Source organism: Salmo salar, chromosome 20 (genome assembly GCF_965601325.2).
Source record: "Salmo salar chromosome 20, fSalSal1, whole genome shotgun sequence".
Classification (NCBI taxonomy): domain Eukaryota; kingdom Metazoa; phylum Chordata; class Actinopteri; order Salmoniformes; family Salmonidae; genus Salmo; species Salmo salar.
The window spans coordinates 94,223,172-94,242,448 of NC_138310.1; the positions used below are offsets into that span (position 1 = coordinate 94,223,172).

Sequence of the window (19,277 nt, forward strand, 5' to 3'; positions counted from 1 at the left end):
TTTGTTACTTGTCATGTTTTGTGCTTTTTGAGGACCCCAGGAAGAGTAGCTGCTGCTTCCGCAAAAGCTAATGGGGATCCCAATAACACATAAACAGTGAACATAAGACAATACAGTCAACATAGAAATCACAGTCAGCACAGTCAACATATACTGTACAGTCACAGGACAGTTTATTAGGTACCCCACCCATTTCCTGAAAATGGAACGCTCCTACAGACAGTGAGCCATGTGGCCGTGGCTTGCTATATAAAGACAGGCATCGAGGCATTCAAGTGACCTAAACAACTCTGATCGTCGGTGCCAGGCACTCGGAATCCATTTTCTCAGAAACGGCCGCCCCATTGGGCTTCTCATGCACAAAAGTGTCTAGGTTTTCACGAGAACGGTGCGACAAACCAATAAGCATCCAGTCAGCGGCAGTCCTGTGGGTGAAAACAGCTTGTTGATGAGAGAGGTCGAAGGAGAATGGCAAGAATCGTGCGAGCTAACAGGCGGACATCAAACAGACATAATAATGACGCAGTACAACATTGATGTGCAGAACGGCATCTTGTCGGTCCTTGTCATAGATGGTTGATTGCAGCAGACGACCACACCGGGTTCCCCTCCTATCAGCTAAAAACAAGAACAAACGTCTCCAGTCATCAACAACACCAGAGAATTGAGGAGTGAAAAAAACATTGCCTGGTCCGACGAATCTCGTTTGCTGTTGCGTCATGCTGATGGCAGAGTCAGGATTTGGTGTAAGCAGCAGTGAGTCCATGGACCCCGTCATGCCTGGAGTCAACGCTACAGGCTGGTGGTAGTGGTGTACCGCCGTCCAATCTGCAGGAACTGCATGATGTTATCGTGTCAGCATGAACCAACAACCCTGTGAAATGTTTTCGACTGGTAGAATCCATGCCCCAAAGAATTCAGGCTGTTCTGGAGGCAAAGGGGTTACGAACCGGCACTATATGGGTGTACCTAATAAACTGGCAGGTGGGTGTACATTACAGTCAAGCAGTCAACACAGTCAGCATTGATGTTAGTCTGGACTCAAGGAGCACATTTAGCACTGATGTTAATGTCACAACAAATAGTGCAGGTACCCAGTCAAAATCTAGTGAACATACGGGTTGAAATAGTGCAGGTACCCAGTCAAAATCTAGTGAACATACGGGTTGAAATAGTGCAGGTACCCAGTCAAAATCTAGTGAACATACGGGTTGAAATAGTGCAGGTACCCAGTCAAAATCTAGTGAACATACGGGTTGAAATAGTGCAGGTACCCAGTAAAAATCCAGAGAACATACGGGTTGAAATACTGCCTTATAGATACACACTACTTATACAGACATAACAACAGATAGTCCCATACCTTCATGTTGATGTGTCAGGTCCTGTTTGCTGTATAATGGTGTTATCAGCACCATGGCCTGTGGAAAACAAAGAAACTGTATTTACGATGTTCTGCATCAGATTCTGTCTTCATTATGAAGTCATTATATTCTACAAGAAAAAAACAAAACATCGTAATGACACATTCACTACTCTGTGCAAGCGATTTTTATAAACTACTGTATACACTAACTAATGGATTAAACTACAAGTGTCGTGACAGATAAACATGACTATACAGCAGAACGCATACTACACTAGTCACCCGATCAAAAACTACAGCCCGACCTGACAATACCCATTCACAGTCCCTGCCTTCCCAGTGAATTGCCATATTGACAGGACTCAAATGAAACCAGTCCTAAAAACACCCCGTGTTCACAGTAGGATATAAACTAACCCACAATGCAACTGAAGTGTCCAATGCATGCAGCTACCTGAACTGTCATGTACAACTGGCATGTAGCCTACCTGAGACTAAGATTAAGAGGGTACCTGACAGTCTACCTGAGACTGGGATTAGGAGGGTACCTGACAGTCTACCTGAGACTGGGATTAGGAGGGTACCAACCAGCCTACCTGAGACTGAGATTAGGAGGGTACCTGACAGTCTACCTGAGACTGAGATTAGGAGGGTACCTGACAGCCTACCTGAGACTGGGATTAGGAGGGTACCTGACAGCCTACCTGAGACTGGGATTAGGAGGGTACCTGACAGCCTACCTGAGACTGAGATTAGGAGGGTACCTGACAGTCTACCTGAGACTGAGATTAGGAGGGTACCAACCAGCCTACCTGAGACTGAGATTAGGAGGGTACCTGACAGCCTACCTGAGACTGAGATTAGGAGGGTACCAACCAGCCTACCTGAGACTGAGATTAGGAGGGTACCTGACAGTCTACCTGAGACTGAGATTAGGAGGGTACCTGACAGTCTACCTGAGACTGAGATTAGGAGGGTACCTGACAGTCTACCTGAGACTGAGATTAGGAGGGTACCTGACAGTCTACCTGAGACTGAGATTAGGAGGGTACCTGACAGTCTACCTGAGACTGGGATTAGGAGGGTACCTGACAGCCTACCTGAGACTGGGATTAGGAGGGTACCAACCAGTCTACCTGAGACTGAGATTAGGAGGGTACCTGACAGCCTACATGAGACTGGGATTAGGAGGGTACCTGACAGCCTACCTGAGACTGGGATTAGGAGGGTACCAACCAGTCTACCTGAGACTGGGATTAGGAGGGTACCTGACAGTCTACCTGAGACTGGGATTAGGAGGGTACCAACCAGCCTACCTGAGACTGGGATTAGGAGGGTACCAACCAGCCTACCTGAGACTGGGATTAGGAGGGTACCAACCAGCCTACCTGAGACTGGGATTAGGAGGGTACCAACCAGCCTACCTGAGATTGGGATTAGGAGGGTACCAACCAGTCTACCTGAGACTGAGATTAGGAGGGTACCTGACAGCCTACCTGAGACTGAGATTAGGAGGGTACCTGACAGCCTACCTGAGCCTGCGATTAGGTGGGTACCAACCACTCTACCTGAGACTGAGATTAGGAGGGTACCAACCAGTCTACCTGAGACTGAGATTAGGAGGGTACCAACCAGCCTACCTGAGACTGGGATTAGGAGGGTACCAGCCAGCCTACCTGAGACTGAGATTAGAAGGGTACCAACCAGCCTACCTGAGACTGGGATTAGGAGGGTACCTGACAGCCTACCTGAGACTGGGATTAGGAGGGTACCTGACAGTCTACCTGAGACTGGGATTAGGAGGGTACCTGACAGTCTACCTGAGACTGGGATTAGCAGGGTACCTGACAGTCTACCTGAGACTGGGATTAGGAGGGTACCTGACAGTCTACCTGAGACTGGGATTAGGAGGGTACCTGACAGTCTACCTGAGACTGGGATTAGGTGGGTACCTGACAGTCTACCTGAGACTGGGATTAGGAGGGTACCTGACAGCCTACCTGAGACTGGGATTAGGAGGGTACCAACCAGTCTACCTGAGACTGAGATTAGGAGGGTACCTGACAGCCTACCTGAGACTGAGATTAGGAGGGTACCAACCAGCCTACCTGAGACTGAGATTAGGAGGGTACCTGACAGCCTACCTGAGAGTTTGACAGAGTGTCTGAGGGGATCGGTGATTTGTGCAATGCTGCAATGTGCCTGTATTCACGTACCTGAGACTGGGAGGGTAGAGGAAGGGAAGCCTGTACCTGAGAGGGTAGAGGAAGGGAAGCCTGTACCTGAGAGGGTAGAGGAAGGGAAGCCTGTACATGAGAGGGTAGAGGAAGGGAAGCCGGTACCTGAGACTGGGAGGGTAGAGGAAGGGAAGCCTGTATCTGAGACTGGGAGGGTAGAGGAAGGGAAGCCTGTACCTGAGACTGGGAGGGTAGAGGAAGGGAAGCCAGTACCTGAGACTGGGAGGGTAGAGGAAGGGAAGCCAGTACCTGAGACTGGGAGGATAGAGGAAGGGAAGCCTGTACCTGAGACTGGGAGGGTAGAGGAAGGGAAGCCAGTACCTGAGACTGGGAGGGTAGAGGAAGGGAAGCCAGTACCTGAGACTGGGAGGATAGAGGAAGGGAAGCCGGTACCTGAGACTGGGAGGGTAGAGGAAGGGAAGCCTGTACCTGAGACTGGGAGGATAGAGGAAGGGAAGCCAGTACCTGAGACTGGGAGGGTAGAGGAAGCCTTCTGTTCCCTGAGCCAGTTGTTCCTCTCCTCCTGGCCCCACTACCACGGCTCTCCTGGGGCTGTCTCCTCACCACGCTCCTGGCTGATCACAATAATATAGAATAATGCTAAATACATGTGCATTTATTACCAATGAGGTATAATCAAATGTTCCATAATTGTTTTTTTTAGTTTTTTTAAAGGAAATTGCATAGTCAGAGAAACAAATAAAATGGATGAAATCCTTAATAGAATTTGAGTTATCAGTGTCAAATGTGTACAATGTTGGGTAACTACTAAAGATCGACCAATTAATCGGAATGGCCGATTAATTAGAGCCGATTTCAAGTTTTCATAACAATCAGTAATTGGCATTTTTGGACACTGATCATGGCCGATTACATTGCACTCCACGAGGAGCCTGTGTGGCAGGCTGACCACCTGTTATGCGAGTGCAGCAAGGAGCCACGGTAAGGTGCTAGCCAGCATTAAACTTATCTTATAAAAAACAATCAATCTTAACATAATTACTAGTTAACTACACATGGGTGATGATATTACTAGTTTATCTAGCTTGTCCTGCGTTGCATATAAATCGATGCGGTGCCTGTTAATTTATCCTTGAATCACAGCCTACTACGCCAAACGGGTGATTTAACAAGCGCATTCGCGAAAAAAGCACTGTCGTTGCACCAATGTGTATCTAACCATAAACATCAACACCTTTCTTAAAATCAATACACCTGCATATTTAGTTAATATTGCCTGCTAACATGAATTTCTTTTAACTAGGGAAAATGTGTCACTTCTCTTGCAAACAGAGTCAGGGTATATGCAGCAGTTTGGGTCGCCTGGCTCGTTGCGAACTGTGAAGACTATTTCTTCCTAACAAAGACAGCCGACTTCGCCAAACGGGGGATGATTTAACAAAAGCACATTCGCGAAAAAAGCACAATCGTTGCACGACTGTACCTAACCATAAACATCAATGCCTTTCTTAAAATCAATACACGGAAGTATATATTTTTAAACCTGCATATTTAGCTAAAAGAAATCCAGGTTAGCAGGCAATATTAACCAGGTGAAATTGTGTCAGTTCTCTTGCGTTTGTTGCACGCAGAATCAGGGTATACAGAATCTGGCTCGTTGCGAACTAATTTGCCAGAATTTTACGGAACTATGAAATAACACTGAAGGTTGTGCGATGTAACAGGAATATTTAGACTTATGGATGCCACCCGTTAGATAAAATACGGAACGGTTCCGTATTTCACTGAAAGAATAAACATTTTGTTTTTCGAAATGATAGTATCCGGATTTGACCATATTAATGACCAAAGGCTCGTATTTCTGTGTGTTATTATATTATAATTAAGTCTATGATTTGATAGAGAAGTCTGACTGAGCGATGGTAGGCAGCAGCAGGCTCGTAAGCATTCATTCAAACAGCACTTTCCTGCGTTTGCCGGGAACTCTTCGCAATACTTGAAGCACAGCGCCGTTTATGACTTCAAGCCTATCAACTCCCGAGATTAGGCTGGCAATACTAAAGTGCCTATCAGAACATCCAATAGTCAAAGGTATATGAAATACAAATGGTATAGAGAGAAATAGTCCTATAATAACTACAACCTAAAACTTCTAAACTGAGAATATTGAAGACTCATGTTAAAAGGAACCACCAGCTTTCATATGTTCTCATGTTCTGAACAAGGAACTTAAACGTTAGCTTTTTTACATGGCACATATTGCACTTTTACTTTCTTATCCAACACTTTGTTTTTGCATTATTTAAACCAAATTGAACATGTTTCATTATTTATTTGAGACTAAATTGATTTTATTGATGTATTATATTAAGTAAAAAAAAAAAAAAAAAGTGTTCAAAAAGTGTTCAAAAAAAAGTCAAGTTGAGTCTTAAGAGCGAAATGGGTGATATAACTAAAACCGTCTGTACAGTGTCAGAAAGTTATCAAGTCTTAGAATGGAAACGTTCTACAGTCAAAGATATTCAGTATTGTTGTAATTGTCATTATTACAAATATATCAAAAATTATTATTATTAGTTTTTTTATTTATTTATTTATTTATTTTATTTATTTATTTTTAAATCGGCCGATTAATCGGTATCTGCTTTTTTTTGGGGGGGGGGGGTCCTCCAATAATCGGTATTGGCGTTGAAAAAAATCATAAAAATCGGTCAACCTCTAGTTTCTACAGGTCAAGTAATTCCTATTTCTTCTGAATCAGAGGGAAGATCTTTGGGGCGGCAGATAGCCTCGAGGTCAGAGCGTTGGGCCAGACACCAAAAAGGTTGTTGGTTCCCGGAGCCAACAAGGTGAAAGATCTTTCGCTGTGCCCTTGAGAAAGGGTTAGGGTTACACTTTTTCATTACACACTTGTACAAGTGTGTAACAGCACATATATAAGCACCCACTCAATTTAGTATCACAACAGAAGGTTCACCCTAATGTCTATTATTAAAAAGATATGCTGCAAAAAAAGTATTTCCCTTCTATCGAACGTTTACTTATAAATGGCGCTCTTTGACAGACAAATAATATTACGAGGTTTTGAGGCTGCATGCCAAAAGGTACCCTATTCCCTACATCTGGGGCACCTCCAGTCCTCAGGGGCCTGATTGGTGTCACATCTGTTGCACCCTCTACAACCACTGTGATTATTATTATTATTATTAGACCCTGCTGATCATCTATGAACATTTGAACATCTTGGCCATGTTCTGTTATAATCTCCACCCGGCACAGCCAGAAGAGGACTGGCCACCCCTCATAGCCTGGTTCCTCTCTAGGTTTCTTCCTAGGTTTTGGCCTTTCTAGGGAGTTTTTCCTAGCCACCGTGCTTCTACATCTGCATTGCTTGCTGTTTGGGGTTTTAGGCTGGGTTTCTGTACAGCACTTTGTGACATTGGCTGATGTAAAAAAGGGCTTTATGAATACATTTGATTGACAGTTTTGCCCCAGCTAACACACCTGACTCCAATAATCAACTAATCATGATCTTCAGTTTAGAATTCAATTAGTTTAATCAGCTGTGTTTGCTAGGGATGGGGGAAAAATGTGACACCAATCAGGCACCCGAGGACTGGAGTTGCCCACCCCTTCACTATGCATTCGGAAAGTATTCAGACCCCTTGACTTTCTTCACATTATGTTATGTTACAGACTTATTCTAAAATTGATGATTTTTAATTTGTTTTTCAATCTACACAAAATACCCCATAATGACATCACAATACCCCATAATGACATCACAATACCGCATAATGACATCACAATACCCCATAAGGACGAAGTAAAAAAAGGTTTGTAGAAATGTTTGGGAGGAAAAAAAACAATAAAAAATTAATTAAATATCACATTTACATAAGTATTCAGACCCTTTACTCAGTACTTTGTTGAAGCACCTTTGGCAGCGATTACAGCCTCGAGTTTTCTTGGGTCTGACGCTACAAGCTTGGCACACCTGTATTTGGGGAGTTTCTTCCATTCTTCTCTGCAGATCCTCTCAAGCTATTTTCAATTCTCTCCAGAGATGTTCGATCGGGTTCAAGTCTGGGCTCTGGCTGGGCCACTCAAGGACATTCAGAGACTTGTCCCGAAGCCAATCCTGCGTTGTCTTGTCTATGTGCTTAGGGTCGTTGTTCTGTTGGAAGGTGAACCTTCGCCCCAGTGAGGTCTTGAGTAAGTTCTCATCAAGAATCTTTCTGTACTTTGCTATGTTCATCTTTGCCTCGATCCTGACTAGTCTCCCAGTCCCTGCCTCTGAAAAACATCCCCACAGCATGATGCTGCCACCACCATGCTTCACTGTAGGGATGGTGCCAGATTTCCTCCAGACGGGACACTTGGTATTCAGGCCAAGGAGTTCAATCTTGTTTTCATTAGACCAGAGAATCTTGTTTCTCATGGTCTGAGTCCTTTAATGCCAAGTGGGCTGAGAGGAGTGGCTTCTGTCTGGCCACTCTTCCATAAAGGCCTGATTGGTGGAGTGCTGCAGAGATAGTTGTCCTTCTGGAAGGTTCTCCCATCTCCACAGAGGACCTCTGGAGCTCTGTCAGAGTGACCATCGGGTTCTTGGTCACCTCCCAGACCAAGGCCCTTCTCCCCCAATTGCTTAGTTTGGCCAGGCTGCCAGCTCTAGGAAGAGTCTCGGTGGTTCCAAACTTCTTCCATTTAAGAATGATGGAGGCCACTGTGTTCTTGGGGACCTTCAATGCTGCAGACATTTTTTGGTACCCTTCCCCAGATCTGTGCCTCGAGCCAGGATTGTGTCAGAGCTCTACGGACAATTCCTTCGACCTCATGACTTGGTTTTTGCTTTGACATGCACTGTCAACTGTGGGACCTAATATAGACAGGTGTGTGCCTTTCCAAATCATGTCCAATCAACTGAATTTACCACAGGTGGACTCCGTGCGGCAGGTAGCCTAGTGGTTAGAGGAGGCAGGTAGCCTAGTGGTTAGAGGAGGCAGGTAGCCTAGTGGTTAGAGGAGGCAGGTAGCCTAGTGGTTAGAGGAGGCAGGTAGCCTAGTGGTTAGAGGAGGCAGGTAGTCTAGTGGTTAGAGGAGGCAGGTAGCCTAGTGGTTAGAGGAGGCGGGTAGCCTAGTGGTTAGAGGAGGCGGGTAGCCTAGTGGTTAGAGGAGGCGGGTAGCCTAGTGGTTAGAGGAGGCGGGTAGCCTAGTGGTTAGAGGAGGCAGGTAGCCTAGTGGTTAGAGGAGGCAGGCAGCCTAGTGGTTAGAGCGTTGGGCCAGTAACCGAAAGGTTGCTGGATCGAATCCCAGAGCTGACAAGGTAAAAATCTGTCGTTCTGGAACAAGGCAGTTCCACGGTCGCCAAAGAAGTGGATGTCGAATATGGCAGCTCCCCCACACCTCTCTGATTCAGAGGGCTTGGGTTAAATGTGGAAGACCCATTTCAGTCCAATGCATTCAGTTGTACAACTGACTAGGTACCCCCCCCCCCATTGAAGTTGTAGAAACATCAAGGATGATGAATGGAAACAGGATGCACCTGAACTCAATTTCAAGTCTCATAGCGAAAGGTCTGAATACTTATATAAATAAGGTATTTTTATTTTTTTAATTTTTATACATTTGCAAAACTTTCGAAAAACCTGGTTTCACTTTCTCATTATGGGTTATTGATGAGGAAAAACAACAATTGAATCACTTTTAGAATAAATCTGTAACATAGTGCACAAAATAGGGAATAGGGTGCAATTTGAGACGCGACCCTAGGCTAAATCTTCTTTGACCTTCTTACCATTGGTTGAGGAGAGGAAGAAGTCTCCCATTGTGGCTTTAACTCCGTTGATCAGGCTGTCCCCGTTGATAGTAACGCGAGACAGGTTGGCACGTGCTTGAGGCAGGACGGTTACAGGGTCACCTAAAAGAGACAAAACAGCAAGTCAGAAGTTCCTAGTTTCCCTCCCTGCTCCAGACTCTGTTCTGAAAAACCTGAAGTTTCTCTACAAACTATCCCAATACCAAAAACGTGACCCCCCCCCCCCAAAAAAACCGACCTTTCCACCATTATATATTTCACCGGTGTAGTAATCCCATATGTGGTGGTGAGTGGTACGGGGGGGGGGGGGGGGGGGCAATGAAAACACAGGGTATCGATACAACTTAAGAAGAAGCCTAAGAAATGTTTTCATACCTAAAGAATCTCAAAACAAAGTTACAAACTGGCAGCCACACAAAGAGAGTACTGTCCCGTCAAAGGGTTTCTGTTGGACTAGCCAACAGCACAAGGTGCAGTGAGTTCAGTGGGGAGGCTTTAGGTCACTGGGTCCTCAGTACTTTCCATGTTAAAAAAAAAAAAGAGCAGTTTAAAATATATTTCCAATAGCAGGTGGATGACATCAGTCATAAATTACATATAATAAAAATAACTAACTACTACTGATGGAACGATTGAACATTACATATCGGCTCCCGGTTCAAATGGTTAAACTGCATCAGAGCCTAAACCGATCCAAATTAAGCATGCATTGGTCGGAAAAACGAATTCAAACTTCACCAATCAATGGTTCAACTGATTTTGTTTTATTCTGAAAAATACCTCATCTGAATTGAACACATCTTTACTAATGCTGCAGAAATGTGTTTGAAAGCAGTGTCCAGATCCATCAGAATATACTATCCATATCTAGGAAAAACCAAAATTCCAAAAGCTGGAACTAATATAGTGTATAAGAGGTCATACAAGACGTTTTGTAGCGATTCATATGTTGTTGATGTAAATAATATTTGTTGGTCTGTGGTGTGTAATGAGGAGCAACCAGCCGCTGCACTTGAGACATTTATGAAATTGCTTATTCCAGTTACTGGCTGCAGAACCAATTGGCAAAAGTACTGCAAATTGAGAAATAATGTGACTAAACTGAATAAAAAGAAAAAAACTATACAATGAAACAAAGATAAATGACATAAAGAATGACAGTAAAAAGCTTTGGAGCACCTTCAATTCAATTTTGGGAAAAAAGGCAACTCAGCTCTGTCATTCATTAAATCAGATGGCTCACTCATCACAAAACCAACTGATATTGCCAACTATTTAAATGATTTATTCATTGGCAAGATTAGCAAACTTAGGCATGACATGCCAGCAACAAACACAGACACTACACATCCAAGTATATCTAACCAAATTATGAAAGACAAGAATTGTAATTTTTAATTCTGTAAAGTGAGTGAGGAAGAGGTGAACAAATCACTGTTGTCTATCAACAATGACAAGCCACCGGGGTCTGACAACTTGGATGGAAAATAACTGAGGATAATAGCGAACGATATTGCCAATCCTATTTGCCACATCTTCAGTCTAAGCCTACTAGAGAGTGTGTGCCCTCAGGCTTGGAGGGAAGCTAAAGTCATTCTGATACTTAAACCTGTTAGGGCTAGGGGGCAGTATTTGCACGGCTGGATAAAAAAAATGTACCCGATTTAATCTGGTTACTAATCCTACCCAGTAACTAAAATATGCATATACTTATTATATATAGATAGAAAACACTCTAAAGTTTCTAAAACTGTTTGAATGGTGTCTGTGAGTATAACAGAACTCATTTGGCAGGCAAAACCCTGAGACATTTTCTGACAGGAAGTGGATACCTGATGTGTTGTATTACCTTTAAACCTAACCCATTGAAAAACACAGGGGCTGAGGAATATTTTGGCACTTCCTATTGCTTCCACTAGATGTCACCAGCCTTTACAAAGTGTTTTGAGTCTTCTGGAGGGAGATCTGACCGAACAAGAGCCATGGAACGATGATGGCCCATTAGACACCTGGCGCGCGAGTTCATGTTGGGTACCCTCGTTCCAATACGTTATAAAAGAGTATGCATTCGTCCACCTTGAATATTATTCATGTTCTGGTTAAAAAAGGCCCTAATGATTTATGCTATACAACGTTTGACATGTTTGAACGAACGTAAATATATTTTTTCCCCTCGTTCATGACGAGAAGTCTGGCTGGCTTAGATCATCTGCTAACAAGACGGAGATTTTTGGACATAAATGATGAGCTTTTTTGAACAAAACTACATTCGTTATGGACCTGTGATACCTGGAAGTGACATCTGATGAAGAGAATCAAAGGTAATGGATTATTTACATAGTATTTTCGATTTTAGATCTCCCCAACATGACGTCTAGTCTGTATCGCAACGCGTATTTTTCTGGGCGCAGTGCTCAGATTATTGCAAAGTGTGATTTCCCAGTAAGGTTATTTTTAAATCTGGCAAGTTGATTGCGTTCAAGAGATGTAAATCTATAATTCTTTAAATGACAATATAATATTTTACCAATGTTTTCTAATTTTAATTATTTAATTTGTGATGCTGACTTGACTGCCGGTTATTGGAGGGAAACGATTTCCTCAACATCAATGCCATAGTAAAACGCTGTTTTTGGATATAAATATGAACTTGATAGAACTAAAAATGCATGCATTGTCTAACATAATGTCCTAGGAGTGTCATCTGATGGAGATTGTAAAAGGTTAGTGCATCATTTTAGCTGGTTTTATGGTTTTGGTGACCCTGTCTTTGAATTGACAAAACATTACACACAACTCTTGTAAATGTACTGTCCTAACATACTCTAAATTTATGCTTTCGCCGTAAAACCTTTTTGAAATCGTAAAACGTGGTTAGATTAAGGAGATGTTTATCTTTCAAAGGGTGTAAAATAGTTGTATGTTTGAAAAATTTGAATTTTGACATTTATTTGGATTCAAATTTGCCGCTCTTGAAATGCACCTGCTGTTGATGGAGTGCACCATTCTTAGCCCATAGAGGCTAAGAATAGTAAAGCCTCCTTCACTGGCTCAAATAGCCGACCAATCAGCCTGTTACCAACCCTTAGTAAACTTCTGGGAAAAATTCATGTTTGACCAGACACAATGCTATTTTACAGTAAACAAATTGACAGACTTTCAGCACGCTTATAGGGAAGGACACTCAACAAGCACAGCACTTACACAAATGACTGATGATTGGCTGAGAGAAATTGATGATAAAAAAAGATTGTGGAGGCAGCTAAGATGGGGAGGAGTCTGTCTATAATAAAGTGATGCTCCGCCTTAACAACACTATCAACAAGGCAGGTCCTACAGGCCCTAGTTTCTACCTTCTTAACAACACTATCAACAAGGCAGGTCCTACAGGCCCTAGTTTCTACCTTCTTAACAACACTATCAACAAGGCAGGTCCTACAGGCCCTAGTTTCTACCTTCTTAACAACACTATCAACAAGGCAGGTCCTACAGGCCCTAGTTTCTACCTTCTTAACAACACTATCAACAAGGCAGGTCCTACAGGCCCTAGTTTCTACCTTCTTAACACCACTATCAACAAGGCAGGTCCTACAGGCCCTAGTTTCTACCTTCTTAACAACACTATCAACAAGGCAGGTCCTACAGGCCCTAGTTTCTACCTTCTTAACAACACTATCAACAAGGCAGGTCCTACAGGCCCTAGTTTCTACCTTCTTAACAACACTATCAACAAGGCAGGTCCTACAGGCCCTAGTTTTGTCCCACCTGGACTACTGTTCAGTCGTGTGGTCAAGTGCCACAAAGAGGGACTTAGGAAAATTGCAATAGGCTCAGAACAGGGCAGCACGGCTGGCCCTTGGATGAACACAGAGAGCTAACATTAATAATATGCATGTCAATCTCTCCTGGCTGAAAGTGGAGGAGAGATTGACTTCATGACTACTTGTATTTATGAGAGCTATTGACATGTTGAATGCACCGAGCTGTCTGTTTGAACTACTGTCACACAGCTCGGACACCCATGCATACCCCACAAGACATGTCACGAGAGGTCTGTTTAAACCACTGGTACACAGCTCAAACACCCATCCATACCCCACAAGACATGCCACCAGAGGTCTCTTCACAGTCCCCAAGTCCAGAACAGACTATGGGAGGCGCACAGTACTACATAGAGCCATGACTACATGGAACTCTATTCCACATCAAGACATTTATGCAAACGGTAAAATTTGATTTAAAAAACAGATACAAAAATACACTTTATGCTACAATGGGGAATGTGAAGCAACACAAACACAGGCACTGACATGCACACACACGATAACATACGCACCATACTCATACGTACACATGGATTTACTACTCTTGTAGATATGTGGTAGTAGAATAGGGGCCTGAATGCATTGTAATGTTTTAAAATTGTATAAACTGCCTTAATTTAGCTGGACCCCAGGAAGAGTAGCTGCTGCCTCGGCAGGAACTAATGGGGATCCATAATAAACCCCAGGAAGAGTAGCTGCTGCCTCGGCAGGAACTAATGGGGATCCATAATAAACCCCAGGAAGAGTAGCTGCTGCCTCGGCAGGAACTAATGGGGATCCATAATAAACCCCAGGAAGAGTAGCTGCTGCCTCGACAGGAACTAATGGGATCCATAATAAACCCCAGGAAGAGTAGCTGCTGCCTTGGCAGGAAGTAACGGGGATCCATAATAAACCCCAGGAAGAGTAACTGCTGCCTTGGCAGGAACTAATGGGGATCCATAATAAACCCCAGGAAGAGTAGCTGCTGCCTTGGCAGGAAGTAATGGGGATCCATAATAAACCCCAGGAAGAGTAGCTGCTGCCTTGGCAGGAACTAATGGGGATCCATAATAAACCCCAGGAAGAGTAGCTGCTGCCTTGACAGGAACTAATGGGGATCCATAATAAACACCAGGTAGAGTAGCTGCTGCCTTGACAGGAACTAATGGGATCCATAATAAACCCCAGGAAGAGTAGCTGCTGCCTTGGCAGGAACTAATGGGGATCCATAATAAACCCCAGGAAGAGTAGCTGCTGCCTTGACAGGAACTAATGGGGATCCATAATAAACCCCAGGAAGAGTAGCTGCTGCCTTGGCAGGAACTAATGGGGATCCATAATAAACCCCAGGAAGAGTAGCTGCTGCCTTGGCAGGAACTAATGGGGATCCATAATAAACCCCAGGAAGAGTAGCTGCTGGTTTAGCAGGAACTAATGGGGATCCATAATAAACCCCAGGAAGAGTAGCTGCTGCCTTGACAGGAACTAATGGGGATCCATAATAAACCCCAGGAAGAGTAGCTGCTGCCTTGACAGGAACTAATGGGGATCCATAATAAACCCCAGGAAGAGTAGCTGCTGCCTTGACAGGAACTAATGGGGATCCATAATAAACCCCAGGAAGAGTAGCTGCTGCCTTGGCAGGAACTAATGGGGATCCATAATAAACCCCAGGAAGAGTAGCTGCTGGTTTGCCAGGAACTAAATGGGGATCCATAATAAACCCCAGGAAGAGTATCTGCTGCCTTGACAGGAACTAATGGGGATCCATAATAAACCCCAGGAAGAGTAGCTGCTGCCTTGACAGGAACTAATGGGGATCCATAATAAACCCCAGGAAGAGTAGCTGCTGCCTTGGCAGGAACTAATGGGGATCCATAATAAACCCCAGGAAGAGTATCTGCTGACTTGGCAGGAACTAATGGGGATCCATAATAAACCCCCAGGAAGAGTAGCTGCTGCCTTGGCAGGAACTAATGGGGATTCATAATAAACCCCCAGGAAGAGTATCTGCTGACTTGGCAGGAACTAATGGGGATCCATAATAAACCCCAGGAAGAGTAGCTGCTGCCTTGGCAGGAACTAATGGGGATCCATAATAAACCCCCAGGAAGAGTAGCTGCTGCCTTGGCAGAAACTAATGGGGATCCATAATAAACCCCAGGAAGAGTAGCTGCTGCCTTGACAGGAACTAATGGGGATCCATAATAAACCCCAGGAAGAGTAGCTGCTGCCTTGACAGGAACTAATGGGGATCCATAATAAACCCCAGGAAGAGTAGCTGCTGCCTTGGCAGGAACTAATGGGGATCCATAATAAACCCCAGGAAGAGTAGCTGCTGCCTTGACAGGAACTAATGGGGATCCATAATAAACCCCAGGAAGAGTAGCTGCTGTCTTGGCAGGAACTAATGGGGATCCATAATAAACCCCAGGAAGAGTAGCTGCTGTCTTGGCAGGAACTAATGGGGATCCATAATAAACCCCAGGAAGAGTAGCTGCTGCCTTGGCAGGAACTAATGGAGATCCATAATAAACCCCAGGAAGAGTAGCTGCTGCCTTGACAGGAACTAATGGAGATCCATAATAAACCCCAGGAAGAGTAGCTGCTGCCTTGGCAGGAACTAATGGGGATCCATAATAAACCCCAGGAAGAGTAGCTGCTGCCTTGACAGGAACTAATGGGGATCCATAATAAACCCCAGGAAGAGTAGCTGCTGCCTCGGCAGGAACTAATGGGGATCCATAATAAACCCCAGGAAGAGTAGCTGTTGCCTCGGCAGGAACTAATGGGGATCCATAATAAACCCCAGGAAGAGTAGCTGCTGCCTCGGCAGGAACTAATGGGGATCCATAATAAACCCCAGGAAGAGTAGCTGCTGCCTTGGCAGGAACTAATGGGATCCATAATAAACCCCAGGAAGAGTAGCTGCTGCCTTGACAGGAACTAATGGGGATCCATAATAAACCCCAGGAAGAGTAGCTGCTGCCTTGGCAGGAACTAATGGGGATCCATAATAAACCCCAGGAAGAGTAGCTGCTGCCTTGACAGGAACTAATGGGGATCCATAATAAACCCCAGGAAGAGTAGCTGCTGCCTTGGCAGGAACTAATGGGGATCCATAATAAACCCCAGGAAGAGTAGCTGCTGCCTTGACAGGAACTAATGGGGATCCATAATAAACCCCAGGAAGAGTTGCTGCTGCCTTGGCCAGGAACTAATGGGGTTCCATAATAAACCCCAGGAAGAGTAGCTGCTGCCTTGGCAGGAACTAATGGGGATCCATAATAAACCCCAGGAAGAGTAGCTGCTGCCTTGACAGGAACTAATGGGGATCCATAATAAACCCCAGGAAGAGTAGCTGCTGCCTTGGCAGGAACTAATGGAGATCCATAATAAACCCCAGGAAGAGTAGCTGCTGCCTTGACAGGAACTAATGGAGATCCATAATAAACCCCAGGAAGAGTAGCTGCTGCCTTGGCAGGAACTAATGGGGATCCATAATAAACCCCAGGAAGAGTAGCTGCTGCCTTGACAGGAACTAATGGGGATCCATAATAAACCCCAGGAAGATTAGCCGCTGCCTCGGCAGGAACTAATGGGGATCCATAATAAACCCCAGGAAGAGTAGCTGTTGCCTCGGCAGGAACTAATGGGGATCCATAATAAACCCCAGGAAGAGTAGCTGCTGCCTTGGCAGGAACTAATGGGGATCCATAATAAACCCCAGGAAGAGTAGCTGCTGCCTTGGCAGGAACTAATGGGATCCATAATAAACCCCAGGAAGAGTAGCTGCTGCCTTGACAGGAACTAATGGGGATCCATAATAAACCCCAGGAAGAGTAGCTGCTGCCTTGACAGGAACTAATGGGGATCCATAATAAACCCCAGGAAGAGTAGCTGCTGCCTTGGCAGGAACTAATGGGGATCCATAATAAACCCCAGGAAGAGTAGCTGCTGCCTTGGCAGGAAGTAACGGGGATCCATAATAAACCCTTAGGAAACCAAATCGTTTCAAACTAAAACTTATGGTTCATGTATCGTACCAGATGCATATCGAATCGTTCATGAAAGGAAAGATGCACATCCCTACTAACTATTAGAGGTCGACCGATTAATCGGAATGGCCAATTAATTAGGGCCGATTTCAAGTTTTCATAATCGGTAATCGGTATTTTTGGCCGCCGATTTGCCGATTTTTTAAACAGTGTTTTATTTATTTTTTAAACCTTTATTTAACTAGGCAAGTCAGTTAAAGAACACATTCTTATTTTCAATGGTGGGTTAACTGCCTTGTTCAGGGGCAGAACGACAGATTTTTACCATGTCAGCTTGGGGATGCAACCTTACGTTAACTAGCCCAACGCTCTAACCACCTGCTTTACGTTGCCAAGGTAAGTTGCTAGCTAGCATTAAACTTATCTTATAAAAAAACAATGAATCATAATCACTAGTTAACTACACATGGTTGATGATATTACTAGTTTATCTAGCCTGTCCTGCTTTGCATATAATCGATGTGGTGCGCGTTCGCGAAAAAGGACTGTCTTTGCTCCGACGTGTACCTAACCATAAACATCAATGTCTTTCTTAAAATCAATACACAAGTATATATTTTTAAACCTGCATATTTAGTTAATGTTGCCTGCTAACATGAATTTCTTTTAACTAGGGAAAATGTGTCACTTCTCTTGCAAACAGAGTCAGGGTATATGCAGCAGTTTGGGCCGCCTGGCTCGTTGTGAACTGTGAAGACTATTTCTTCCTAACAAAGACAGCCGACTTCGCCAAACGGGGGATGATTTAACAAAAGCACATTTGCGAAAAAAAGCACAATCGTTGCATGACTGTACCTAACCATAAACATCAATGCCTTTCTTAAAATCAACACACGGAAGTATATATTTTTAAACCTGCATATTTAGCTAAAAGAAATCCATGTTAGCAGGCAATATTAACCAGGTGAAATTGTGTCAGTTCTCTTGCGTTTGTTGCACGCAGAATCAGGGTATACAGAATCTGGCTCGTTGCGAACTAATTTGCCAGAATTTTACGGAACTATGAAATAACATTGTAGGTTGTGCGATGTAACAGGAATATTTAGACTTATGGATGCCACCCGTTAGATAAAATACGGAACGGTTCCGTATGTCACTGAAAGAATAATGTTTTCGAGATGATAGTTTCTGGATTTGACCATATTAATGACCTAAGGTTTATTATATTATAGTTAAGTCTATGATTTGATATTTGATAGAGCAGTCTGACTGAGCGGTGGTAGGCAGCAGCAGGCTCGTAATAGTCAAAGGTATATGGTCAAGAGAGAAATAGTCGACGCGTCGTAATTCCTGTAATAACTTGCGGCTGAACTTGAAAGGGGTTCCTTCATTATTTTACCGCTCATGTCTTCCATAGAGAATGTCTTGATCTACTTCAAATAAGGTCTGTGTTTTGTGCTTAAACCGCCTCGGCGTTTTGATACCGTGTAAATCTCACTAGGTAACGTTTGTCAACATATTTTCATAAATCCACTCTACAAAAAAATGTATCTTCGCTTATATTGATCAGAGTTATATCTTATAGATATCTACACAGTTATAAAATTGGCAAGGTGGTGTAAGCCTAAACCAAACACAGACCTTATTTTAAGTTAATCTAAAAATATCCTATGGAATAAATGAAGGAACCGCTTTTCAGATTTTGCTAGAAGGTGTCATGGGAATTATGACTCGCACTTTGGTAGTCAATTCTTACCATGACCATTATTAAAATAGGATTTCCTGCATATAGAAATTACAGTTTTTGTTTTCAGCATTCATCACAGGTAACTTAAACTCTATTTTTATTATTCAAACAGTTGAGAGTATTTGTCTCCTAAGCAGACTCTTCAGTATCGTTGTCACTTCAGAGCTGTGTGTGTGTGTGTGTGTATATATACATAGTAAAAAAAAAAAAGCATAATAATAATCGGCCGATTAATCGGTATCGCCTTTTTTGGTCCCCCAATAATCGTTGAAAAATCATAATCGGTCGACCTCTACTAACTATGCCGTAAAACTTGAAAGCTCAAACTACACAACAAGATAAATG

At 43.7% G+C, this 19,277-nt stretch overlaps 1 protein-coding gene across 2 annotated transcripts in view; it reads right to left on the bottom strand.

Moving 5' to 3' along the window:
- Window positions 1–19,277, bottom strand: part of cep126 (centrosomal protein 126) — a 43,838-nt gene that overhangs the window by 8,349 nt on the left and 16,212 nt on the right. Inside the window, exons 7-10 of one of the 2 annotated variants that reach the window (XM_045704166.2) lie at window positions 9,361–9,483; window positions 4,069–4,178; window positions 1,364–1,421; window positions 150–618 (exon numbers count right to left, since the gene is read on the bottom strand). In XM_045704166.2, the coding sequence (XP_045560122.2) occupies window positions 488–618; window positions 1,364–1,421; window positions 4,069–4,178; window positions 9,361–9,483 (422 nt within the window). In that variant the 3' untranslated portion in view covers window positions 150–487. Of the gene's footprint in view, window positions 1–149; window positions 619–1,363; window positions 1,422–4,068; window positions 4,179–9,360; window positions 9,484–19,277 lie in introns of those variants that run through there. The other variant, XM_045704164.2, reaches the window with a different exon arrangement.